The sequence below is a fragment of the Oncorhynchus tshawytscha genome, linkage group LG31 (genome assembly GCF_018296145.1).
Source record: "Oncorhynchus tshawytscha isolate Ot180627B linkage group LG31, Otsh_v2.0, whole genome shotgun sequence".
NCBI classification, from domain to species: Eukaryota; Metazoa; Chordata; class Actinopteri; order Salmoniformes; family Salmonidae; genus Oncorhynchus; species Oncorhynchus tshawytscha.
The window spans coordinates 1,395,500-1,423,337 of record NC_056459.1 but is presented as its reverse complement, the minus strand read 5'-3'; the positions used below and the strand labels follow the sequence as shown (position 1 = coordinate 1,423,337).

The 27,838-nt window shown below is 40.8% G+C and overlaps 1 protein-coding gene across 4 annotated transcripts; it reads left to right on the top strand.

Moving 5' to 3' along the window:
• On the top strand, window positions 1–22,006 carry lipea (lipase, hormone-sensitive a). 4 transcript variants are annotated; one of them, XM_042310137.1, is made up of 11 exons: window positions 1–88; window positions 11,354–11,602; window positions 11,839–12,123; window positions 12,359–12,449; window positions 13,175–13,320; window positions 13,488–13,673; window positions 13,803–13,958; window positions 14,165–14,309; window positions 14,423–14,650; window positions 14,852–15,240; window positions 21,072–22,006. In XM_042310137.1, the coding sequence occupies exons 2-11, from the start codon at window positions 11,363–11,365 to the stop codon at window positions 21,330–21,332; spliced, it is 2,127 nt and encodes a 708-aa protein (XP_042166071.1). In that variant the 5' UTR covers window positions 1–88; window positions 11,354–11,362; the 3' UTR covers window positions 21,333–22,006. The 4 variants fall into 4 exon arrangements, with proteins under 4 accessions (XP_042166071.1, XP_042166073.1, XP_042166072.1 ...); XM_042310138.1 differs by lacking the exon at window positions 1–88 and adding an exon at window positions 10,840–10,956; XM_042310139.1 differs by lacking the exon at window positions 12,359–12,449 and having other exon boundaries at window positions 11,916–12,123.
• The last annotated feature ends 5,832 nt before the right edge of the window (window positions 22,007–27,838 follow it).

The window sequence follows — 27,838 nt, the reverse complement described above, 5'->3', positions numbered from 1 at the left end:
TGTGCTGCTGGCAGAATACTCGTAATAATTACTAGTCAGGGTCTGTGGGCGAAACAGAAACTGTCAGTAGAAGAGAGGATGCGTGTTGGTAAGTTTGTACTAGTCTATAAAATACACTATGCTTTGCATGTTTGATAACTGTACATTCACATTTATCTCGTAAACACAAATCGCACGTTAAATTTCGGGTGTCCGTTTGAAGTCGCTTGCTTGTTGTTCGTCAGTCACAATTTCTGCCATAGATAACTTTAGCTGCAGCTGTAGCTAGCATTTTGGCTGCTAAATTCGATGTGGCTTTTGAAAGAACGAATTTTAACTATGGATTTACTGCCATTGTCAACATTGATACAGTAAAACAAAACAAAAAAGTGTAGGTGGACTAATGTAGAGGCCAGTGGTTACCGCTGGGAAAGCTGATGTCGTGCATATGAGTGTCGTTCTTGTGAAACCTGATATTTTGGGAGTGAAGTTAGTGGACTGGGTTAGTTGCTATACCTCAAATGTCTGGTGACGTCATCAATCAGATGGTTAGGTTCAAAGGGCTGTTGTTTTGAGAGCTGGGTCTTAAGTAACTAGATGACAGTGACTTTAATAAAAACTGAAAGGAATTTAAAAAGGCCTTCATGGAAATTGAACAGAGCCCGGTTTCCCAAAAGCATCCTAAGGCTTCATTCATCGTTAGAAACTTAGTAGGAGCATCATTAGATCCCCGAGCCGTTTCCCATTACTGAAATTGCTCCTGAAAACACTTGATATTTAAATGGAATTTTAACCTAGGGAAATCTGGGCTTGTTTTCATCATGGGGGGTTGGGGGACGAAATCTGTAAAGAAATGTAGACCTTCTTTGTGGCATGTTGAGAAGGCTCTGTGTGATACTGATCGCACGACACGTTTGTGCGTGTAAATATGGTTGTCCTTGTTCGATAGAGCCATTGGACGTCTTTCAGCGGATTCATTGCTAAATATTAGTGATGCACTGATGACATTTTTCTGATACACAATATTTTCCTTGACCAAAAAAACGATTACTGATACATTTTTTTGTGCCTTTTTTAAGAATTCTAGTACAGTTAAATATTTCACACACACACGGACGCAGCTGTCAAAGGCACTGCATCTCCGTGCAAGCGGGATCACTACAGTCCCTGGTTTGAATCCAGGCTGTATCACATCCGGCCATAGGGCGGCGCACAATTGGCCCAGCGTCATCCGGGTTTGGCCGGGGTAGGCTGTCATTGTAAATAAGAATTTGTTCTTTAACTGACTTGCCTAGTTAAATAAAGGTTACACACACACCACACTGACCAAAAGGTTTGTTGGCATTTACGTATGTCCCCATTACCAGTAAAACATAATCAAGACTTATTTCTTTCACTTACTTGATGTGTTGTTTCGTTGTTCAGTTGTTTCATTATCAACCATCATACATGTCAAGCAGTGAAGTTTCAGCTTTGTTTGTCCGTGGCCTCTCTTCCTCGGTGCCCACTGTCACTGTGTCCGTTTCCATCTTGTCCAGCTGTGTATGTAACATTTCACCTAAACCCTCTTTCTTGTCTGCATCGAGGTAGCAGTCCTTGTAAATAGCATCGAGCATGGTGGCGACACAGTATACGTCACTTTATACACCGAATAACTGGGGCCAAGATGTTTACCTGTTTCTGTGACCGTGACTACAAATACAAAGGAGCCCATTTCTTTGCATAGCAGGCGAAGGATATGAAGATGCTTCAAATGAAAACTGAGATGACTGTATTAAAAGATAAATACAGGTTACATAGACCATATATAAATTAACTCAGCAAACAAAGAAACGTCCCTTTTTCAGGACCCTGTCTTTCAAAGATAATTCGTAAACATCCAAATAACTAAACCAATCTTCATTGTGAAGGGTTTAAACACTGTTTCCCATGCTTGTTCAAAGAAACATAAACAATTAATGAACATGCACCTATGGACTGGTCGTTAAGACACTAACAGCTTCCAGATGGTAGGCAATTATGGTCACAGTTATGACAACTTAGGACACTAAAGAGGCCTTTCTACTGATTCTGAAAAAACCCAAAAGAAAGATGCCCAGGGTCCCTGCTCATCTGCGTGAACGTGCCTTAGGCATGCTGCAAGGAGGCATGAGGACTGCAGATGTGGCCAGGGCAATAAATTGCAATGTCCGTACTGTGAGACCCATAAGACAGTGCTACAGGGAGACAGGACGGACAGCTGATCGTTCTTGCAGTGGCAGACCACGTGTAACAACACCTGCACAGGATCGGTACATCCGAACATCACACCTGGGGGACAGGTACAGGATGGTAACAACTGCTCGAGTTATACTAGGAACGCACAATCCCTCCATCAGTGCTGAGACTATCCGCAATAGGCTGAGAGAGGCTTGACTGAGGGCTTGTAGGCCTGTTGTCTGGTGAGGACTTGCCTTACATCACCGGCAACAACGTCGCCTATGGGCACAAACCCACCGTCGCTGAACCAGACAGGACTGGCAAAAAGTGCTCTTCACTGACGAGTCGCGGTTTTGTCTCACCAGGGGTGATGGTCGGATTTGCGTTTATCATCAAAGGCATGAGCGTTACACAGAGGCCTGTACTATGGAGCGGGATCAATTTGGAGGTGGAGGGTCCGTCATGGTCTGGGGCGGTGTGTCACAGCATCATCGGACTGAGCTTGTTGTCATTGCAGGCAATCTCAATGCTGTGCATTACAGGAAGACATCCTCCTCCCTCATGTGGTACCCTTCCTGCAGGCTCATCCTGTCACGACCCTCCAGCATGACAATGCCACCAGCCATACTGCTTGTTCTGTGGAATGGAATGTCAGTGTTCTGCTATGGCCAGTGAAGAGCCTAGATCTCAATCCCATTGAGCACGTGTGGGACCTGTTGGATCGGAGGATGAGGACTAGGGCCATTCCCCCCACAAATGTCTGGGAACTTGCAGGTTCCTTGTTTGAAGAGTGGGGTAACATCTCACAGCAAAAACGGGCAAATCTGGTGCAGTCCATGAGGAGGAGATGCACTGCAGTACTTAATGCAGCTGGTGGCCACACCAGATACTGACTGTTACTTTTGATTTTGACCCCCCCTACCCCTTTGTTCAGGGACACATTATTCCATTTCTGTTAGTTACATGTCTGTGGAACTTATTCAGTTTACATCTGTTGTTGAATCTTGTTCGTACAGATATTTACACATGTTTGTTGAAAATAACACAGTTGAGTGTGAGGGGATGTTTTAGTTTTTTGCTGAGTTTACATAAAACTAATCAGTTGGAGTCGGAAGTTTACATATACTTAGGTTGGAGACATTAACTCGTTTTTCAACCACTCAACAAATTTCTTGTTAACAAACTATAGTTTTGGCAAGTCGTTTAGCGCATCTACTTTGTTCAGGACACAAGTAATTTTTCCATCAATTGTTTACGTACAGATTATTTCACTGTATCACAATTCCAGTGGGTCAGAAGTTTACATACAGTAAGATGACTGTGCCTTTAAACAGCTAGGAAAATTCCAGAAAATTATGTCATAGCTTTAGAAGCTTCTGATAGGCTAATTGACATAATTTGAGTCAATTGGAGGTGTACCTGTGAATGTATTTCAAGGCCTACCTTCAAACTCAGTGCCTCTTTGCTTGACATCTGAAAATCAAAAGAAATCAGCCAAGACCTCAGAATAAAAATTGTAGACCTCCACGAGTCTAGTTCATCCTTGGGAGCAATTTCCAGACACCTGAAGGTACCACGTTCATCTGTACAAACAGTAGTACGCAAGTTTAAACACCATGGGACAACGCAGCCGCCATACCGCTCAGGAAGGTCACGCGTTCTGTCTCCTGGAGATGAACGTACTTTGGTGCGAATAGTGCAAATCAATCCCAGAACAACAGCAAAGGACCCTGTGAAGATGCTGGAGGAAACGGGGACAAAAGTATCTATAGCCACAGTAAAACAAGTCCTCTATCGACATAACCTGAAAGGCCACTCAACAAGGAAGAAGCCACTGCTCCAAAACCACCATTAAAAAAGCCAGACTTTGGTTTGCAACTGCACAGTGGGACAAAGATGGTACTTTTTGGAGAAATGTCCTCTGGTCTGATGAAACAAAAATAGAACTGTTTGTCCATAATCACCGTTGTTATGTTTGGAGGAAAAAGAGGGAGGCTTGCCGAATAACAACATCCCAACCGTGAAGCATGGGGGTGGCAGCATCATGTTGTGGGGTGCTTTGCTGCAGGAAGGACTGGTGCCCTTTACAAAATAGATGGCATCATGAGGGCAGAAAATGATGTGGATATATTGAAGAAACATCTCAAGACATCAGTCAGGAAGTTAAAGCTTGGTCGCAAATGGGTCTCCCAAATGGACAATGACCCCAAGCATACTTCCAAAGTTGTTGCAAAATGGCTTAAGGACCACAAAGTCGAGGTATTGGAGTGGCCATCACAAAGCCTCACCTCAATCCTATAGAAAATGTGTGGGCAGAACTGAAAAAGTGTGTGCGAGCAAGGAGGCCTACAAACCTGACTCAGTTACACCAGCTCTGTCAGGTGGAATGGGCCAAAATTCACCCAACTTATTGTGGGAAGCTTGTGGAAGGCTACCTGAAACATTTGACACAAGTTAAACAATTTAAAGGCAATGCTACCAAATACTAATTGAGTGTATGTAAACTTTTGACCCACTGGGAATGTGATGAAAGAAATAAAAGCTGAAATAAATCATTCTCTTTCCTATTATTCTGACATTTCGCATTCTTAAAATAAAGTGGTGATCCTAACTGACCTAAGACAGGGAACTTTTACAAGGATTAAATGTCAGGAATTGTGAAACTGAGATTGAAACTGAGTTTAAATATTTGGCTAAGGTTTATGTAAACTTCTGACTTCAACTGTATGTAAATGTCATATTTCATTGTTTTTATACATTTTGGCAACATTTCTAAAAACCTGTTTTTGCTTTGTCATTATAGGTTATTGTGTTTAGATTGGTTATGAGGGGGGAAAAACAATTTAATCCATTGTAGAATAAGGCTGTAATGTAACAAAATGTGGGAAAAGTCAAGGGGTCTAAATTCTTTCAAAAGCACTGTATTGCCATGTTAGTTATCTAACTAGCTAATTGTTTCAATGCATCTTTTAAGTGTGAAATTACAAGACATTTATTTACCTAAGGGTTTTTCCCTGATAACCTCCTTGTTGTAATGTTAGCTAGCTAGGTTAGTTAGTCCCACTGGGCTAGCTGGCTAATGTTAGCTACTGAGTCCTCTTTGTCCAAAATGGAAAAGTTAGACACCAAAAAAAAGAAAAGTAAAGCATTTTTACACTAGCAAAAAACACTGTTTCCTCTCAGCATTGCTAGCTATCTATCAAACATGTAAGCTTCTAGCTGGGATATAAAAAATTATGTACTGTTACTCCAAAACCGTTTGACCAACAGAGAAGCAACATTTATGCCTCCCTCTAAACCCCACCTACATGGAATTAATGTACCAAAACTTTACAAATGCAGAAAAGGGCAGCGAAAAGCAAAGAGCAGAGTAACTTATTTTAACCATAGATAAGTGGTGTAAAAAGTACCTAATTGTCATACTTGAGTAAAAGTAAAGATGCCTGAATAGAAAATTACTAAAGTAAAATTGAGTCACCCAGTAAAATACTACTTGAGTAAAAGTCAGTGTTTGGTTTTAAATATACTTAAGTATTAAAAGTCAAAGTATAAATAATTTAAAATTCTTTATATTAAGGTAACCAGATGGCATCATTTTATTTTTTTCCTTAGGAATATAGTAAAGTTGTCAAATATAAATAATCCCCCAAACTATTTAAGTAGTACTTTCAAGTATTTTTTTTACTTAAGTACTTTACACCACTGCCAAAGAGGGAACCGTTTCATCACAATTGCGTTAGGATTGAAAATGAATTTCTTTGCATTCTTTTACAATTCATTTGTTCTTGCCTTTAAAAATAATTTCCTTGCAATATTTATTTTGCACTCAACTTTGGGGTTAATATTTTGCTTTCAGTATCATTTTTTAATTTGCCATAATAAAAATGTTCTCTAATTCAAAAGGGTTGCTTAATATAAAAAGGCACAAAAGTAATTCCATAAGAACTGTGCTGAAATAAATGTAGGGTATCAAAGAATTTGCACAGCTGTCAGTCAAGCTAAGGACATAATTGAGAATTTATCAGTCATATCTATGCAACTAAGGCTGGTTTGATCTGTTGATTCATGATTCTTAGTACTCTTGTCTTGACTAGGCTTATGCCTTTAGGATTTATGACAAGATTGTGTTCATTTTGATAAATGCTGTCAACAGGCTATGTAATCTCATTCATTTGCAAAGTTAGATAAAGTCTGTTTGTAGGAAGAGTCGGGATAGTTGCATGTTTTAATCTTTGACCTTTAGCACACACAACCAAACCCATCATTAAAAGATAAGTATTTTTTTACAACCACATCTCTTTTTTTTTTGTAAATAGGGTCCAGACTAGAGGTCGACCGATTTATGATTTTTCAACGCCGATATCGATTTATTGGAGGACCAAAAAAAGCATATACCAATTTTAATCTTTATTTATTATTATTTATTTATTTTTGTAATAATGACAATTACAACAATACTGAATTAACACTTATTTTAACTTAATATAATACATCAATTAAAATCAATTTGGCCTCAAATAAATAATGAAACATGTTCAATTTGGTTTAAATAATGCAAAAACAAAGTGTTGGAGAAGAAAGTAAAAGTGCAATATGTGCCATGTAAGAAAGCTAACGTTTAAGTTCCTTGCTCAGAACATGAGAAGATTTGAAAGCTGGTGGTTCCTTTTAACATGAGTCTTCAATATTCCCAGTTAAGAACTTTTTGGTTGTAGTTATTTTAGGAATTATAGGACTATTTCTCTCTCTACGATTTGTATTTCATATACCGTTTGACTATTGGATGTTCTTATAGGCACTTTAGTATTGCCAGTGTAACATTATAGCTTCCGTCTCTCTCCTCGCTCGAACCAGGAACACATCGACAACAGCCACCCTCGAAGCAGCGTTACCCATGCAGAGCAAGGTGAACAACTACTCCAAGTCTCAGAGCGAGTGACGTTTGAAACACTATTAGCGCGCAACCCCGTTAACTAGCTAGCCATTTCACATCGGTTACACCAGCCTAATCTCAGGAGTTGATAGGCTTGAAGTCATGAACAGCGCAATGCTTGAAGCACAGCGAAAAGCTGCTGGCAGAACGCACGAATGTGCTGTTTGAATGAATGCTTACGAGCCTGCTGGTGCCTACCATCGCTCAGTCAGACTGCTCTATCAAATCATAGACTTAATTATAACATAATAACACACAGAAATATGAGCCTTAGTTTCCGGATTCGACCATATTAATGACCTATCATCTCGAAATTCTTTCATTGAAATAGGGAACCGTTAAGTATTTTTTTCTAACGGGTGGCATCCTTAAGTCTAAATATTCCTGTTACATTGCACAACCTTCAATGTTATGTCATAAATATGTAAAATTCTGGCAAATTAGTTCGCAACGAGCCAGGCGGCCCAAACTGTTGCATATACCCTGACTCAGCGTGCAATGAACGCAAGAGAAGTGACACAATTTCACCTGGTTAATAGTGCCTGCTAACCTGGATTTCTTTGAGCTAAATATTCAAGTTTAAAAATATATACTTCTGTGTATTGATTTTAAGAAAGGCATTGATGTTTATGGTTAGGTACACGTTGGAGCAACGACAATTCGTTTTCGCGAATGTGCACCGCATCGATTATATGCAACGCAGGACATGCTAGATAAACAAGTAATATCATCAACCATGTGTAGTTAACTAGTGATTATGATTGATTGTTTTTTATAAGAAGTTTAATGCTAGCTAGCAACTTACCTTGGCTTCTTACTGCATTCGCGTAACAGGCAGGCTCCTCGTGAGGCAGGTGGTTAGAGCGTTGGACTAGTTAACTGTAAGGTTGCAAGATTGAATCCCTGAGCTGACAAGGTAAAAATCTGTCGTTCTGCCCCTGAACAAGGCAGTTTACCCACCGTTCCTAGGCTGTCATTGAAAATAAGAATGTGTTCTTAACTAACTTGCCTAGTTAAATAAAGGTGTAAAAAAAACGGCCAAATCGGCGTCCAAAAATACCGATTTCCGGTTGTTATGAAAAGGTGAAATCAGCCCTAATTAATCGGCCATTCCAATTAATCGGTCGATCTCTAGTCCAGACACTTGTTTTGCAATTTCACTTGTTTTTGAGAAACTTAGCCCAACCCCAAGTGAAATTGCAAAACAACATTAACCCTCATTCTGCACGATGAGGATGGTTGCGGTAAGTTTCTCAAATTGCAAAACAAGTGTTTCGACCCTATAACAATACATTTTATTTATTTTTGGTTGTGAAAAAGCAAACTTCTGCTTTAATGACGGGTTTGGTTGTGTGTGACAAAGGTCAAAGATTAAAGCATGCAACTATCCCAAGACTCTTCCTACACACAGACTTTTTCTAACTGCAAAATAATGAGATCACAAAGCCTGTTGCCAGCATTTATCAAAATGAACACAATCTTGTCATAAATCCTAAAGGTATAGGCCTAGTCAAGACAAGAGTACTAAGAATCATGAATCAACAGATCTAACCAACCTTGGACTGATACATTCTCTTATGTCCTTAGCTTGATTGACAGCTGTGCAAATTCTTTGATACCCTACTTTTATTTCAGCACAGTTCTTATGGAATTACATTTGTGCCTTTTTTATATCAAGCAACCCTTTTGAATTAGAGAACAACATTTTTATTATGGCAAATAAAAATGATGATATTGAAAGCCAAACATTAACTCATGTTTTGAGTGCAAAATAAATAATATTGCAAGGAAATATATATTGCAATTTTAATGGCAAGAACAAATTAATTGTAAATAAATGCAAATAATTTTTTCCAGTGAAACATTTTAAATCATAACACGATTGCAATGAAACTGTTCCCTCTTTGGCAGTAGTGTAAAGTACTTAAGTAAAAAAAATACTTGAAAGTACTAATAAAATAGTTTTCTGTAGGGTATCTGTACTTTACTATTTATATTTTTGACAGCTTTTACTTTACTGTATTCCTAAAATGTATGTAATTTTTTACTCCATATACAGTGCCTTGCGAAAGTATTCGGCTCCCTTGAACTTTGTGACCTTTTGCCACATTTCAGGCTTCAAACATAAAGATATAAATCTGTATTTTTTTGTGAAGAATCAACAACAAGTGGGACACAATCATGAAGGGGAACGACATTTATTGGATATTTCAAACTTTTTTAACAAAGCAAAAACTGAAAAATTGGGCGTGCAAAATTATTCAGCCCCTTTACTTTCAGTGCAGCAAACTCTCTCCAGAAGTTCAGTGAGGATCTCTCAATGATCCAATGTTGACCTAAATGACTAATGATGATAAATACAATCCACCTGTGTGTAATCAAGTCTCCGTATAAATGCACCTGCACTGTGATAGTCTCAGAGGTCCGTTAAAAGCGCAGAGAGCATCATGAAGAACAAGGAACACACCAGGCAGGTCCGAGATACTGTTGTGAAGAAGTTTAAAGCCGGATTTGGATACAAAAAGATTTCCCAAGCTTTAAACATCCCAAGGAGCACTGTGCAAGCGATAATATTGAAATGGAAGGAGTATCAGACCACTGCAAATCTACCAAGACCTGGCCGTCCCTCTAAACTTTCAGCTCATACAAGGAGAAGACTGATCAGAGATGCAGCCAAGAGGCCCATGATCACTCTGGATGAACTGCAGAGATCTACAGCTGAGGTGGGAGACTATGTCCATAGGACAACAATCAGTCGTATATTGCACAAATCTGGCCTTTATGGAAGAGTGGCAAGAAGAAAGCCATTTCTTAAAGATATCCATAAAAAGTGTCGTTTAAAGTTTGCCACAAGCCACCTGGGAGACACACCAAACATGTGGAAGAAGGTGCTCTGGTCAGATGAAACCAATATTGAACTTTTTGGCAACAACGCAAAACGTTATGTTTGGCGTAAAAGCAACACAGCTCATCACCCTGAACACACCATCCCCACTGTCAAACATGGTGGTGGCAGCATCATGGTTTGGGCCTGCTTTTCTTCAGCAGGGACAGGGAAGATGGTTAAAATTGATGGGAATATGGATGGAGCCAAATACAGGACCATTCTGGAAGAAAACCTGATGGAGTCTGCAAAAGACCTGAGACTGGGACGGAGATTTGTCTTCCAACAAGACAATAAAGCAAAATCTACAATGGAATGGTTTAAAAATAAACATATCCAGGTGTTAGAATGGCCAAGTCAAAGTCCAGACCTGAATCCAATCGAGAATCTGTGGAAAGAACTGAAAACTGCTGTTCACAAATGCTCTCCATCCAACCTCACTGAGCTCGAGCTGTTTTGCAAGGAGGAATGGAAAAAAATTTCAGTCTCTCAATGTGCAAAACTGATAGACATACCCCAAGCGACTTACAGCTGTAATCGCAGCAAAAGGTGGCGCTACAAAGTATTAACTTAAGGGGGCTGAATAATTTTGCACGCCCAATTTTTCAGTTTTTGATTTGTTAAAGTTTGAAATATCCAATAAATGTTGTTCCACTTCATGATGGTGTCCCACTTGTTGTTGATTCTTCACAAAAAAATACAGTTTTATATCTTTATGTTTGAAGCCTGAAATGTGGCAAAAGGTCGCGAAGTTCAAGGGGGCCGAATACTTTCGCAAGGCACTGTATTTTCCCTGACACCCAAAATTACTAATTACATTTTGAATGCTTAGCAGGACAAGAAAATGGTCTAAAGTACATCCCTGGTCATCCCTACAGCCTCTGATCTGGTGGAGTCACTAAACACATGCTTCGTTTGTAAATGATGTCGGAGGGTGCCCTTGGCTATCCCTAAATAAAAGGTGGAAAAAAAGAAATTGATGACATCTGGTTTGCTTAATATAATATTTTTTAAATGATTTATACTTTGAATACTTAAGTATTTTTACTCGTAGTATTTTACTAGGTGATTTACTTTTACTTGATTCATTTGATATTTGTTTACATGATTCCATATGTGTTATTTCATAGTTTTGATGTCTTCACTATTATTCTACAATGTAGAAAATGGTTCAATTAAAGAAAAACCCTGGAATGAGTAGGTGTGTCCAAACTTTTGACTGGTACTGTGTATGTTTTTGGGGGGGTTGTATAAAAGCAAAATTCTCCTTTTCAATCTCCTGCATTTAAGCTGTCAAAGCTAATATAATGTGGTTATCCAGAAATAGAAGATTTGGTTTATATATCTTCTCTCTCTAGTTTTCAGGTATGGCCTGGAGAGCTGTGTTCACAGCCTTGGAGGCAGTGTGTGAGGAAAACATCACAGCTCTGTCTGGGCCTACCGACTTGCTGTGCGGTAACGCTTCCGGACGCTTGTTGACCTGCATGAGAAAGATTCAGGACCATGGCCGTGCACTCGAACCTGTGGTTGCTGGTTTTACTGCAGTCTACCACCACTATGACTTTGACGCAGATACCCCTGGGAATGGGTATCGCACACTGGTAAAGGTAAGCTATAATAACATAACTTTTCTGCTAACCTCACTGCTCAGAATGTCAGTAGTCTAGAAGAAGTATCACGCAGTGTGATTGTCAAGAGACTGAGACAATCACACAGTCAAAAGACTGCGCAAGCTAGCAACAGAGGGACAATCTTGGATTATTAATATAATGCAAAACTAGAAATATATTCATTTTATTCGCAATACCAGCTGACAACAAAGCATCCCATCTTCATCTCTCAGGTGCTACAGTCTTGCGTTTTGCACATCATCCACAAGGGCCGCTACATTGCCTCTAACTGCCACAGGGCCTTCTTTAGGGCCAACCACAATGCCTCAGAGATGGAAGCCTACTCCAGTGCCCTGTGTCAGCTGCGGGCCCTCCTTTACCTTGCTCAGCGTCTGCTCCACGACAACGGTCATGGGCAACTGTACTCCCTGCAGGATGGAGAGCTGAGCAGGAGGTTTGTGAGGGAGTACACCTCCATGCACAAGGCCTGCTTCTATGGCCGCTGCCTGGGCTTTCAGGTCAGTCATCACCACTTGTTGACTGTGGGAGGAGTGGCACATTGATTTCAATATAATGTTGATAAGATATAATTTAGCAATTGGTCATTGTGAATGCTAAGCTTTTCATGACTTGGGAATATACCGAGGGTGGATATACTGTAGCCTCGGCGAGAACCAGGCTTCCCTGACGACGTTTTTGGAGGTATGGCTACGTGAGACCAATGATACTGAAATTTTCCCTCCGTCTCCCCAGTTCTCGCCTACCCTTCGTCCATTCCTGCAGACAGTTGTCATAAGCATGGTCTCATTTGGAGAGAGCTACGGAAAACAACAGTCTGGGTTAGGTCAGTCTCTGTAAATGTCTGAATTCTTTGGGCTGTAAGAACGTGTAAAAACGATATATATTAATTTAATGGAGTACAGGCTTAACTGAATAAACAACACAGACTGAATGCAATGACATTTTATTAAGTAGTTTGAGGAATGGTCTCGTCTCTGAGGGAAGGTCCTCGGAGCCAGATGATGTGACGGTAAGGTAGTCCTATGCACGACTGCTGGCATCAAACCCCTTTTTCTATATTACAGTAAGTAAGAGAACGTGGCTACGTTTGTCACATAAATGCAACCCAAGATTTATGCCTATTGGCTGAGCGAGAGAGAGAAAGGTGATAATTGCAAAAGTGAGCCCAGCCTATAGGTTAAACAGCAAGCGTGAGGCATTATTGTGCCGTGCTTATAAGCTACAAGGTAAATGGGTGAATGACCTTCCACACATGGCAAAGAGGAGAAAAAACAGGATGCTAATCTGATGATGATACGTTTGTATTAATTCCCACTATGCCCGTAGAATAGGAAACAAAAATGAATTTATGTTATGGAAGAAGTTAAACATTCAGACCAGCCTTCCTGATTTGAACTTTCATAATAGTACTTGCCGCAATAAACCTGAGTGACTATCTACCACTTAGGGCCTCATGTAAGATTTGTGGTTATCCTTTGACATTTTAAAAGTTAATTGCATAGTATGCACTGCCCTACAGACTTTACATACACTCTCCATTTCCCTAAGGCATGGCAGCTTTCTCCTTCCTTACCTCTGCGAAGTATGTCATTGATCCAGAGCTGAGGGGAGCAGAGTTTGAGCGGATCACCCAGAATCTGGACATGAAGTTCTGGAAGTCTTTCTGGAACCTCACAGAATCAGAGCTTCTATCGGTGAGGGCAGAAGGGAGTTGACTAGTAATATGATATTGTATGCAAATAAAGATGTCTTGAATCTCGCAGTCTCTCTTAGGTCTCTGTTTCCCTTACTTACTCACTTTGTTCTTGCTCTTCCAAACCTTCTGTTGCTTTGATTGCTTTTAAGACCCTTTCTCCCACAGGGCTTGGCCAGTGTAGCCTCTAACCTAGTGCAGCTGAACCTCACCCTGACCATACCTCCTGAAGCACTGCGCCTCCCCCTGGCCTCAGACCCCCGTCTCTTTGCCCCTGTGTCCCCTCCGGTGGCCCACTGGGGCCCGGGACCTGTTAACATGCGGCTCATCTCCTATGAACTTCGAGAAGGGCAGGTGAGCTCTCAGCTGTAACCTCGGTGGTTACTATGTGAGGTTTTTATCAAAGTTCTGCACAGTTTAATCATGTTAGTGTAAAAAGGGTTACGTTATGACGCAAACATCTAGTTCTCTCTCTTCCTTCAGGACAGTGACGAGCTGCTGGCTTTCTCTCGTACAGAAGCTACCCCCATCTCTGTGTCTTTGGTACCGTTTGGTGCTCAGAAGCACCCTCCCTCCCCCTGGTTGCTGATCCACTTCCATGGAGGAGGCTTCGTGGCCCAGACCTCGAAATCCCATGAGGTATGGTAGGCCAGGCATTGTGATGTGATGCCTGCAATTACTTAAGCTAATCAGTCACCTTAGTCTCTCAGTAATCAAGTTAAGTGGGGCTCAGCACTTACCATGAAGTCTACTTTCCTCTCTTTTAACAGTTATGTTTAATTTTCCTGTCAATTCTCCATTTTCTCATCACTCCATTTGTCCTCCATCCTCCTTTTATTTCCCAGAACTATCTGAAGAGCTGGTCCAAGGATCTAAATGTCCCCATTCTGTCTGTGGACTACTCCCTTGCCCCTGAGGCCCCATTTCCCAGAGCCCTGGAGGAGTGCTTCTATGCCTACTGTTGGGCCCTCAAGAACTGCCATCTTCTGGGTCTGTGTTGTTACTAATGTGTTAGAGTTTAGAACCAAAGAAATTATTGCATAATTATAACAACCTCCTGTATCAGACCAGCTGGTACTGATTGCTCTGTCCCTCTGCCCCAGGCTCCACGGCTGAGCGTGTGTGTCTGGCTGGGGACAGTGCTGGGGGGAACCTCTGCATCACAGTGTCTATGAGGGCCATAGCCTGCGGTGTGCGTGTCCCAGATGGTATAATGGCTGCCTATCCAGCTACCCTGCTCACCATTGACGCCTCGCCCTCCCGTCTGCTCACCCTCATTGACCCACTACTGCCATTAGGAGTGCTCTCCAAGTGCCTCAATGCCTACGCAGGTAAGGAAGGAAGGAAGGAAGGAAGGAAGGAAGGAAGTGAAATGGATGAGGGTATTAGTCAAAGCTTATGGAAATGAGTTAGAGGGGCAAAGAGTGTCTCAGCATTAATAGTGATGCTTTTGTGTGTAGGTATTATATAACTGTATTGTTTTGCCCCCCCCAAAACATTTTTACCACCTTCCTCTTTTCCTTTCTCTCCAGGTGTAGACTCTCAGGCAGTACAGCCCACAGAGGGGACCAGCACATTGAGTGCTCTAGGTAGAGACACAGCCTTGCTGATCAGTGACCTCACACACGGGGCATCCAATTGGATCCAGTCATTCCTTCCTGCAGAGGTCCTAGGGTCACTGTCATCGTCACACCAGAAGTCCCTCGACAACGAGGCCCACTACAGATCAACGTCACCCAGTTCCTCCTCATCCAACTCCTCCTCAGGTCCTAGGGATTACCCAGAAGGTTTTGAGCCCCTGCGCTCTGAGCGCCTTGCTGTGATCCAGACGCCTAGCTGTCCCATCGTCAAGAACCCGTTTGTGTCACCACTTCTATCCCCTGATGACCTACTGAGAGGACTACCACCTGTACACTTGGTGGTGAGAGGGGGGTGTGAAGGGGTGGTTGTGGTGGAGTCAATGCATTTGGAAAAATTGGTGTGGAGGATGGAACAGCCAAGAAAGTAAAAGAGTAGCAGACCTGCCAACATGTACACATTTTGTGTACCATGCACGCAATTTGAGGTCAAAGTACGCTGGTATGAAAAACTAGCCTAAAATACGCAGAAATAGGCTTCTAGTTGGAACATTGTGGTTTCAACCGTCTGAAGTTGGAGCTGAGCCAATGAGAGAGAATCTTTAGCTCTTCGCTCCAGCCTACCCCCCCCATAGTCGTAGTAGTGTTTTCCTCCCTCGAGCTGGATGGCAGCTCTCCACGTCATTCTTTGATGACACTGATGTGTGAGGGAAAAGGATAAGAAAATGGAGAACAAACTGTTTGTCAAATACATTTTCCAAAATGTTATGTGTTAGTTAAGCACACAACCACTTATTTCGTAGTTAGCTCCTTGACGAATGTAGTTGGCTACTGCGTTTAGTGAACTAGAATTAAGCCAGAACACTTTCTTGCCCACACATGCTTAGATCTCCAATGGTAGTAGGCGCGAGCACATTGACGGGCAAGGAAACGTGCGGTGTTGCAGTAGTTCAGTGCGCATAACTGCATGAATGTAAACAGACATGGCAGAGAGAGCTGTTCCGCTAATACCCTCCTTCACAGAAACTGTTATAGATTAGTAGGCCTATGGTAGTTAATCAGTTCTTGACCCTACTTCTTGATATGTCAACAAACAGTAGGCTGCTAATAATAATAATAGTCAGTTCACCAATGACAAGGCACGTTGAATGAATGCTAGCCTAGTAGTCAGACCTAACTTGATGGATTAGGTCAGAGATGGAGATCTGAAACAAGTTCCTATCGGCCTAGTTCACTTGTTTCATATTCCAAATAGCCTACAGTAAGCTAGACTACTAAATTGGATCCAGTAATTGAATTATTCAGCATTTTCTCCCCAAACAAAATTTGAATAGTCAGTTTACATTTTCACGAGACTATTCACATCAAGACTAGAGGTCGACCGATTATGATTTTTCAACGCTGATACCGATACGGATTATTGGAGGACCAAAAAGCCGATTAGCGATTAATCGGGCCGATTTAAAAGATTTTTAAAAACAAACAATGTATTTGTAATAATGACAATTACAACAATACTGAATTAACACTTATTTTAACTTAATATAATACATCAATAAAATCAATTTAGCCTCAAGTAGATAATGAAACATGTTCAATTTGGTTTAAATAATGCAAAAACAAAGTGTTGGAGAAGAACGTAAAAGTGCAATATGTGCTAACGTTTCAATTCCTTGCTCAGAACATGAGAGAATTCAAATGAACCACCAGCTTTCATATGAGTCTTCAATATTCCCATGTAAGACGTTTTAGGTTGTAGTTATTATAGGACTATTTCCCTCTATACCATTTGTATTTCATTAACCTTTGACTATTGGATGTTCTTATAGGCACTTTAGTATTGCCAGTGTAACAGTATAGCTTCCGTCCCTCTCCTCGCTCCTCCCTGGGCTCAAACCAACACAACGACAACAGCCACTACATCGAAGCAGCATTACCCATGCAGAGCAAGGGAAACAACCACCCCAAGGCTCAGAGCGAGTGAAGTTTGAAACGCTATTAGCGCGCACTAACTAGCCAGCCATTTCACTTCGGTCACACCAGCCTCATCTCGGGAGTTGATAGGCTTGAAGTCATAAACAGCGCAATGCATGACGCACAACGAAGAGCTTCTGGCAAAACGCACAAAAGTGCTTTTTGAATGAATGTTTATGCGCTTGCTTCTGCCTACTACCACTCAGTCAGATACTTAGATACTTGTATGCTTGTATGCGCAGTCAGATTATATACAACACAGAACACACTAGATAATATCTAGTAATATTATCAACCATGTGTAGTTCAACTAGTGATTATGATTGATTGTTTTTTATAAGATAAGTTTAATTCTAGCTAGCAACTTACCTTGGCTTACTGCATTTGCGTAACAGGCAGTCTCCTTGTGGAGTGCAACGAGAGAGCGAGAGGCAGGTCGTTATATTGCGTTGGACTAGTTAACTGTAAGGTTGCAAGACTGGATCCCCCGAGCTGACAAGGTGAAAATCTGTCTTTCTGCCCCTGAACGAGGCAGTTAACCCACCGTTCCTAGGCCGTCATTGAAAATAAGAATGTGTTCTTAACTGACTTGCCTAGTTAAATAAAGATTAAATAAAGGTGTAAAAAATAATAATAATAAATTGTAAAAAAGAAAGAAAAGAAAGAAAAAAAAAATCGCCAAATCGGCACCCAAAAATACAGATTTCCGATTGTTATGAAAACTTGAAATCGGCCCTAATCGGTCGAGCTCTAATCAAGGCACCTATTTATTAGAATAATCATTACCCCCTAAATGATTAGTGTCATTGAGACCATCTACATTTTTATTTAGGATCAAACACAAGACTTCAGTGTTGGCTTACTTGGCTACATTGTTTGATATCATTTAAGGTTTCAGGAAATGGCAGTTATAGGTTGAAAAAAAAGAAGCAAAATGCCACCTACAATCACCACCTTATCAGAAAATCAGAGGAAGAGCCCTGGGCAATGTTCCCTCTAAGCTGCGCACAATAAACTTTCCCCGTTAATTTGCACTATCAACGTTTCCCTCTACTGTGGGAATTATGATCAAATCAGCATAATATTAGTCCCGTTCAATGTAACATACCGAAACAAATCTAACTATGCAAGATTTACCAGTAGTCTGATTTTGTTTTAGGCAGAGCGCATCGGAGGAGGACTCCATTGCAATGACAGGCACGAGTGGTCAAGAGTAGATGTGTGTGCGCACATTTGTTCATATTCTTTGCTAGTTAGTGAGTTATCAGCCCAATTATAGCAAATGTCTGGTCAACAATTGGGCAGTGATTGCTTCCTACAAGAGCACAAAACGTGTAGGCCTACATTAGAGCTTTTTAAAGGGGCAGTGTTGTATTTTGAGACAGGTTTGATTAAGCTAAGAAGCCAATAGGCAGAGGGTAGCATACATGTCTGACTGATTCTCTGTAATAATAATGGTATGGGGATGAAAATAATCATTTTGTATCAAACAACATAATACAACTGCATTGTCAGTCACCTCCTTGTCTGAAGGACAAGTGGCTAAAGGGGTTATATCAAGCCCTGCATGTTTTTAGAAGTCTACATTGAACTGTGGTGTTGGCTGCTACTGTAGGCAGTATCATAGTATATAGCTATTTTATTAGCTATTTCCAGGTTAAAATGTTATGGGATGTTTTTTAATGGTAGGCCATTAAAACTATAACTTAAAGCTGGTGTTCACAGTAAACAGTGTGCGCACTTAACGTGTGCTGGAAGTTGCACAGATTTTTCACAACGTTCAAGTTTGCACTCGGCAGACCTGAAATTTACTCAGTGATGAAAACAATTAGGGAACATTGGCCCTGGGGTGTATTTATTTTGCCGCTCTGTTGCAAAACATTTCTTAAACTGAACAAAATGGGGAGAGACTTATCAGAATTTGTCCAATAGAAACTCTAATTTTTATTGTTTGGACTAATGATTACATCCCTGATTGTACGTTTAAATGTATTTTTAGTTAGCTACTGAAGAGCATCCAATTACCAAGTACCCATAACAGTCTATAGCCTACCATTACTACTGAGGCAGTCTTCTGCCAACAGCATTATTATGCCAAAAAATTAGCATTTGTCTATGATTTGAGCAGTGTGGGTGTCGCACGCGTGCTGTCGTGGGGGCCGGTTCTGCTTCCGCACTGAAGTAGTACTCGTAAAAATCTGCAGTGGGTCTATTTTGACCTTGTTCTCTCGTCTCTCTAATACTCCACCATTGTTGGTCTTTCCACTTTAAGGGCCAATCGGGAGTTCAAACAATACAAAGCGAACACCCCGCCACTTGTTTTGTTAAAAATAGCTGAGGAATGGGGCTTGAGAAATATACGTATAACCACCGAGCTATAGATGCAAAGACTGACCATCTTGAGATCAAAATGATAGTTGTAACTATGTTTTGAAGCTGTACAGAGTTTGTTTATAAGCATTGGCATAAAACAAGCTTGTATTGTTGGTTCAGAGGGGTATACTACAAAAAACACATCGAAGTTTATTTTTCTTAATTAACCAAAAAAATCAATAGTTATTTGTGGTTGTTTATCCAAGTTAACTGGCTAACTCATTGGTCCTGATTTGTAGCATACCCCTCTGATGTGGTATGATAGTTGAACTAAGCAGTTATAGGTTATAGCCATTAATTCTTAAAGAATATAAAGTACCACCAGTATGAGTCATAATACCCATAAAACCTAGCGATAAAATAGTAAAATGGTCCCAATCATTTTTCACATTTTAGAAACACTTACTTAAAATAAAGGCTGTGTTTCATGTAGGCTTACTCTGGCGTGATGTTTTAATAACCCCCCCCCCCAAATGAAATGCTAATTAGCTGCTAATTTGACTATCATAAAGAAATACTATTTAAAAAATATATATATAAGTCGGTTAGGAACAAATTCTTATTGACAAGACAGCCTAACCCGGACGCTTGGCCAATTGTGCGCCGCCCTATGGGACTCCCAATCACAGCCGGTTGTGATACAGCTTGGAATCGAACCAGGGTCTGTAGTGACGCCGCTAGCACTGAGATGCAGTGCCTTAGACGGCTGTGCCACTCGGGAGCCCCAGATGCTGATCTGGACGACACTGCCAAATCGAGGCAGAGGTAAGAATGTCTGGAATAACTATGTTAGCTAAATGTAGTACAATAAGTTGGCTACATTTCTTTAAATGGACAATTCTGTGAACTGTCTTGTGCAAATTTTAAATTGACACAATACCTGTTAGCGAAGGTGTCAGCTAGAGATGATGTGCAGGAGCTTGCAGGGATTTGTAGTTTTGCATGATGTCTACTTTGATGCTAATTAGCACTTTTGAATCTAAGAGTAAATAGAGGCAATTATATGAAAGTCACCTTGTCCGAGAGAGATTTACATGGTTATCAAAACGTTACACCAGGGTAAGTCTACATGAAACACATACGTTATTTTCAGTGATTCTAAAATCCCCAATGGGAAAAATGAATGGAACCATTTCCCTGTTTGACCGCTAGATTTTATGAGTATTATGACACTTCCACGGCAGGACTCTATACACCCCTTTCTGTGTTTGCAAACATTGCTGCAGGAGGACAATGCACGCCATATTGGTTACATAACACAGGGTTATGTAACACAGAGTTCTCATTAACCGAGTTCTCATTAACCGCCAGCAAAACAAGCCTCCGTTTACATGTTGCTTATGAGTGCTTTTCACTCTACTTTTGGATTATCATTTGGATTTTAAGGATGTATGAATGTCCTGCTTAATATACTAGTTGTCATCTTTGCAAATCAACTCACTGCATTATACTTAAACACTTTTGGCTAGAGCTCTTATGTCAATGAGCGTTGGCATTCTATCTATCAACTGCTGCATCCAAAATAAGTATTTAGCAAAGATCACAACCAAATATAATCTTAGCGACTGTTCAAGCAATGATCAAAACAACATTGTAAGCGTACCCCAAAAAGTGTGTTTGTTTAGAAGTAATAACAGAAATGCAACCATGTTGAATGGGCACAGATGGCGATGGTGGTCAACCTCCTAAAATGGCTTGTGCATTCCGTGCCTGACGTCAGTGTGTCGTGTACTGAAAAGGGGCCTACATATTAATTAAACAGTCCAAAAATGGAGGAAGAATCTCCAGATTGGCCCTGTAATTCTTACTCCCCTGTCTGTCCCCACAGGCCTCTGCACTGGATGCCTTGTTGGATGACTCTGTGATGTTTGCCAAGAAACTGCGGGATATGGGCCAACCAGTGACCCTGAGAGTGGTGGAGGACCTCCCACATGGCTTCCTCAGCCTATTGGGGCTCGCTAAGGAGACACAGGTGGCCTCAGACATCTGCGTAGCGCGAATCAGAGAGGTCTTCCAGCAGCAAACCCCGCCTCCCTGTACTAACAAGCAACCAAAGTTGGAAAGGACCAATCATGGCCCATCAAATTGAGTGGCTGACCAGCTGCCTAATAAAATGGAGGGGAAAGTGTAGTTGTTAAAGTTTGTAGGGAACTGAGGAGTCATGCATGTACAATTTATAAAATGGTGAAGAGGGGGGGAAATAAACTATGGATGGAAGAAAAAGGGAGGACAGGCCCCTTGAGGAGCTTTCCAGATTATTTTACTCAATGGTAGTCTGGGGGAAAAGGCAGTCCTCTAGTCGACTGACAGCACAATGCGATCATCCAAAGCACACTGGGGGAAAGGATGAAATGTAGTGTCCTTTTTAACATTGCAGAAACATAACACAGGGTATGTGAATAAAACCAATGACCAGCGTTGAAAGAAATGCCTTTCCTGGTTGCTATTCTGTCCTTATGCTTTAATCAACCCCTTCGTGATTGATTTGGCTAAAGCAGAAACAAAATGGCAACTGGCTGCTTAGAAATGGAAGTAATAATCTCTGAATAGACAGATGTGTAATCAGAAGTAGTGCCTTTAACTCAAACTGTACTGTACAAACAAATCCCTTTATTTTACCTTGCCTGTATCATCGGGTTGAGCAACTAATAGGACCTAATGCATGCATACAGTGCCTTCAAAGTATTTAGACCCCTTGACTTTTTCAACATTTTATTAGGTTTCCCTCATCAATCTACAGAAAATGCTCCATAAAGACAAAGAAAAACAGGTTTTTAGAAATGTTACCTAATTTATTTATTTTTAAATGATCTAATTTACATAAGTATTTAGACCTTTTACTGAGTACTTTGTTGAAGCACATTTGGCAGCGATTACAGCCTTGAGTCTTTTGGGGAATTACACTATAAGCTTGGCACACCTGTATTTGGGGAATTTATCCCATTTGTTCTCTGCATATCCTCTCAAGCTCTGTCAGGTTGGATGGGGAGCATTGCTGCACAGCTATTTTCAGGTCTCTCCAGAGATGTTCAATAGGGTTCAAGTCCGGGCTCTGGCTGGGCCACTCAATGATATTCAGAGACTTGTCCCTAAGCCACTTGTTCGTTGTCTTGGCTGTGTGCTTAGGGTCGTTGTCCTGTTGGAAGGTGAACTTTCGCCCCCAGTCTGAGGTCCCGAGTGCTCTGGAGCAGGTTTTCATCAAGGATCTCTCTGTAATTTGCTCCGTTCATCTTTGCCTCGATCGTAACTAGTCGCCCAGTCCCTGCCACTGGAAAACATCCCCACAGCATGAAGCTGCCACCACCATGCTTCACCGTAGGGATGGTGCCAGGTTTCCTCCAGAACGTGATGCTTGGCATTCAGGCCAAATAGTTCAATCTTGGTTTCATCAGACCGGAGAATCTTGTTTCTCATCATCTGAGAGTCTTTAGGTGCCTTTTGGCAAACTCCAAGCAGGCTGTAATGTGCCTTTTACTAAGGAGTGGCTTCTGTTTGGCCAAGGTACCATAAAGGCCTGATTTGGTGGAGTGCTGCATAGATGGTTGTCCTTCTGGAAGGTTCTCCCATCTCCACAGAGGGACTCTAGAGCTCTCTGTGACCATCGGATTCTTGGTCACCTCCCTGATAAGGCCCTTCTCCCCAGATTGCTCAGTTTTGCTGGGCGGCCAGCTCTAGGAAGAGTCTTGGTGGTTCCAAACTTCTTCCATCTAAGAATGATGGAGGCTACTGTGTTCTTGGGGACCTTCAATTCTGCAGAAATGTTTTGGTACCCTTCCCCAGATCTGTGCCTGGACACAATCATGTCTCGGAGCTCTACGTACCATGGCTCATGGCTTGGTTTTTGCTCTGACATGCACTGTCATCTGTGTGACCTTATGTATACAGGTGTGTGCCTTTCCAAATCATGTCGTTTCAATTGTATTTACCCCAAGTGGACTCCAAGTTGTAGAAACATCTTGATGTGTTCTGACTTTTAAATATGAAATATTCTTATTCATGTCACTGAGGGAGAGGTGAATGTAGAGCATTTACATTCTGTCAGAATATATTGTTAGACATCAGGGATATGGAAGGACAAGGTCCACAGTCTGGTACAAGTCAACAGGACAGCTGTGAGGTGGGGAGGAGTGAGGAATTTGGACAGAGGTCAGATGAAGTGAGGAAGAACAGATATCACAAAAATTATGTCTTGCAAGGGCCTCCTGAGTGGCGCAGTGGTCTAAGGCAGGATCTCTAGCTGTGGCACTACAGATCTGTGGCACTACAGATCCTAGTTCGAGTCCAGGCTCTGTCGCAGCCGGCCGAGACTAGGAGACCCATGAAGCGGTGCACAATTGTCCCAGCGCCGTCCGGGTTTGGGGAGGTTTTTGCTGGCAGGGATGTTCCTGTCCCATCACGCACTAGCGACTCCTGTGGCGGGCCAGGCGCAATGAACGCTGACACAATCGCCAGGTGTACGGTGTTTCCTCTGACACATTGGTGCGGCTGGCTTCTGGGTTAAGCGGGCGTTGTGTCAAGAAGCAGTGCAGCTTGGCTGGGTTGTGTTTCGGGGGACGCACGGCTCTCGACCTTCGCCTCTCCCGAGTCCATACAGGAGTTGCAGCGATGGGACAGGACTGTAACTATGTTAATGGGATTTATATGTTTAAATGAATTAGAATATTCCACCCTGAAACCATATGATTGTATGAAATTGATTAGAATCATGAGATTATTCTAATGATGTGAGGTTTTAGTCTGTAGAATTATATATCTGTGAGTGTAGTTTTTAGTCAGAATTAGGGTATAACAATATATCTGTACAATATGTCAATTATAGTATCTTAAAAACAGACTGTCTGTGCAAGATTCGGTGCAGACCTTGGCTGGGGGCCACAGAGTACTTCCCAGGGTCTCCCTATCTTGAGGGAGGAGTGATTCTCACGGACTCCCCTAATCATTGTCGGCTGGGTAGCAGGAGGATACCTAATGTTTGTGTGTGAAAGTATGTGCGTAAGAAGCCAGTATAAAATGAATGGTTTTGTACAACAGACCAGCGCTCTCATGAATAAACCTTTTTGACTATTTTAGCTGGGCCTCCGTATCTTTCATTTCAACCTGTACCTTACAAACCCTTGGTTGCAGACTGAGTAATATAATTGAATTGGGTTATGAACCTTGAGAACATAATTCTCGTAACAAACTACCAATTGGATACCACAAAATTGGGGAGGAAAGGGGGGGGGGGAATAAAGCAACAGGTGTGTTGGCTGTTCATAGATGTAAGGAGGAGACACCAACATAGAAGGAAGGGTTAAATACTTGTGCTTGCGTGAATATGTCTTGGTCTTATGCAGCTGTGTGACCCAGTGGGTGAATAAACTTGGTTTGAGCTTTACTAATCGTCTGAGTTTGTATTCTTTATTTAGAACCTAACAATTGGCGCTGCGAACTTCAGAGTCCGAATCAGTGAAACAGGAGCCTGCACCAGAAATAAGGTAGTTCCTACACCTGTTACCAGTCATTATTTAGTACTTAACAATCTCAAGAATGATCAATGGAAACAGGATGCACCTGAGCTCAATTTCAAGTCTCGTAGCAAAGGGTCTGAATACTTATGTAAATAAGGTATTTCTGTTACGTATAAATTTCTAAAAACCTGTTTTCGCTTTGTCATGGGGTATTGTGTGTAGATTGCTGAGGAACTTGTTTTATTTAATCCATTCTGGAATAAGGCTGTAATGTAACAAAATGTGTAAAAGGTCAATTGGTCTGAATACTTCCGAAGTCACTGTAGGTACTTTGTGTGTGTGTGTGTGGTGAAGCTTGTTTATGTATTTACAAGATAGAACTACAGTATTGTATTGACAAGGTGATGTTGACCAGCAGCGGATGAGTGTGGAAATGACTTGGTTGAACATGGACATGTTTTTGTTTGGGTTACTGTTTTGAAAAAATATGTTGTATTTAAGGCTAGATGTCAAATGTACTTACTACTTACAGAACACAAAAATGATTATCTATTACCTTTCATGACTGACAAACTTTGGAACACCAGTCATCTTTTTTGGCTTGGGGATGCCTAATACAGACAGAAGCATGTCTGTTCTATGAAATATATTCTCAAATGTATTCTCAAATATTCTATTTTCTCTGTTACTCTGTGTGCACTGAACTGACATGTGTTACGCCCCTGAAAACAGGGGAGAAATAATCACGAGAGTGATACGGTGTTGTATTCTCAATTCAACGTTTAGTTCAATCATTTCACAAAAGTAACACATTACAAAACAACAGAACCCATTATACAACTAACACAGCAAAATATCTTATTAACAACGTACATGTTCATTCACAATCAACATAAAATGGCAGCTACTCTCAGTACGATGCTATTCTTCACTTCAACCGAGCAGGGCTAATATTACTCTCTTCAAACTTAACTCTAACTTCCTCGATGTTACTAAGACACACCTTTAAACACTCTTGACATGTTCGTGAGTTATAACATTTAAATTACTATTTTTATCATCAATAAAGTACCTGAAAACAGGGGAGAAATAATCACGAGAGTGATACGGTGTTGTATTCTCAATTCAACGTTTAGTTCAATGAGAAAAGACAGCGATTTTCCCCAGGAATATGGGTGGAGACCAGAGCAATCGATCTCCGGCTCATAGATTAAGAGCATTTCGTAGATGACAGATGAACACGTTTAGGCACCACAAAATAAAGTAATCAATATTACGTTTACACATTACTCTCACAATTCGTACCCTTTGACAGATTTTAACTTTAACACAATTATATGAATGTTATCAATCTCTATCAACTAATACTGAATGCATCTTCTTAACCTTAGATGTTTTAAGATCCTCACATACTATGAACTTACTAATACTTTTTAATGTATAACAGGCTATGAATATTTCCTTTAACCTGTTACACATGCATGAGTATTGATGACACTCTGATGTTCAGATTAAGGGAATGAAGTAGTCTATAATGCGCACCACACAGTGCTCAAATCCGACAGCGGTTTGTAGCCTATTACAGCTGCTGGGGAAATGTATTCAAAGCCTATATTTTATCACTCTGGATGTAACTTTTCAGTGCTACTATTTTTGTAATGTTATTAATAAAACAAAATCAAACAACCCCATAGTAGAATAGTTGACCGATTGACCTAGTCAGCTTGTGTGTTCATTCTCGAGGCTCATTGAAATTGCTAGAGCCATAGGAGGGACAGATGTATTCTGACAAGCAGTCAATACACAACAATGTTTAATGAAATCGCAGGAAAACTTTTGAAAGCCGTTTTGGCCTTTGTTAAAAGAAAGAGGGGATCCCAGTTTTACATTACTACCACGTTCATAGTGTCCAATGGGGTAAATGCAGATAGCCACTACGCTTCATCAGTTGGTCTACAGGTGATAATTATTTTTGCCAATAGCACATCTGATAATTTAGACTGTGCATAGGCTGGTACAATGTTAAAATATATTTTCTACCTTTTTTACCTAAATGTTATTAGACTCATTTCTGGAGGTTTTATAAAATGCAGACAGATAATTGGTTCGTTCAACATGGGTTTTTTTGTCTGTAAAATTAACTATGTGAGAAATGGCAGTGAAAACACCTTTTTATGCGCAATTTTTAAAAATAGAATAACCATCAAGTAAAGTCAATTTGAATCATGCGATGATATCGTATGTGGTGCTCCCACTGCGACTCGGGAAACCATACAGTTTATTAGGCTACAGATTAAATAAATTATGAATTTCACAGAGTGGTGAAAATGCACAGTGATCTTGATGCTCCTTTCCATTAAATAACGAGGGTCTTATTCTGGTGACATGATGATCAGTGCTTGACTGCCGTTTCACAAATACAAATATTCTTGCTCTTATCCATAATAATCTCATCATGTAGACTAGCCTACCTGCACAGTATCTGCCAGTTGTTGGCTAGTGCACACGTGCCAAGACCAGAGTAGGCACTGTCGTGTCTTTATCATTAACTGAAGACTTATAGTTTTTATCAAAGATTCTCTGTAATTAAGTATTACGCGATTAGACTGATTAATCATGTAACCGTAATTACTAGGAAGTCGGGGCACCAAGGGAAAATATTCCTATTATAAAGTTATAATTTCCTTAAAATAACTTTTCAGATATTTTATCTGATCAATTAGTCTTCGAATTGAATGAATGATTTACTTTACCTCACGTTAATCTCATTCCAAACGTCGTAAATGGTTGGTTATCTGCACTAACCCAGTCTTCACTATGAGTCATCCATACATCAATTGTCTTAAATCATTTATTTATTACTAAGTAATTCACAGAAACGCATAAACAAACAAACAAGGTAAATGTAGTTACATGAAATGATAGGAGAATGTTCCCTAGTGGGCTAAACCGACATGGCGGCTTGTTAGACAAAAGGGGAAGTGGGGGTCGACTAAGAAGTCACTACAAAGTGATAATTATAACAATTGAAATGCTAATCCTTTGCACATAAACACTCACTCATTCGGGAACAATTGCAATCAATATATATATTTACGCTCAGTGTGTCGTCTTGATCGCTGGTGAAAAGTTAATTTATTTAGTA

Coding starts and splice junctions, on each gene's coding strand:
- lipea (XM_042310137.1), top strand. CDS start 11,363: ATGGCCTGGAGAGCTGTGTTCACAGCCTTGGAGGCAGTGTGTGAGGAA. Junction 11,603..11,838: donor GGTATCGCACACTGGTAAAG/GTAAGCTATAAT, acceptor TTCATCTCTCAG/GTGCTACAGTCTTGCGTTTT. Junction 14,310..14,422: donor CAAGAACTGCCATCTTCTGG/GTCTGTGTTGTT, acceptor CCTCTGCCCCAG/GCTCCACGGCTGAGCGTGTG.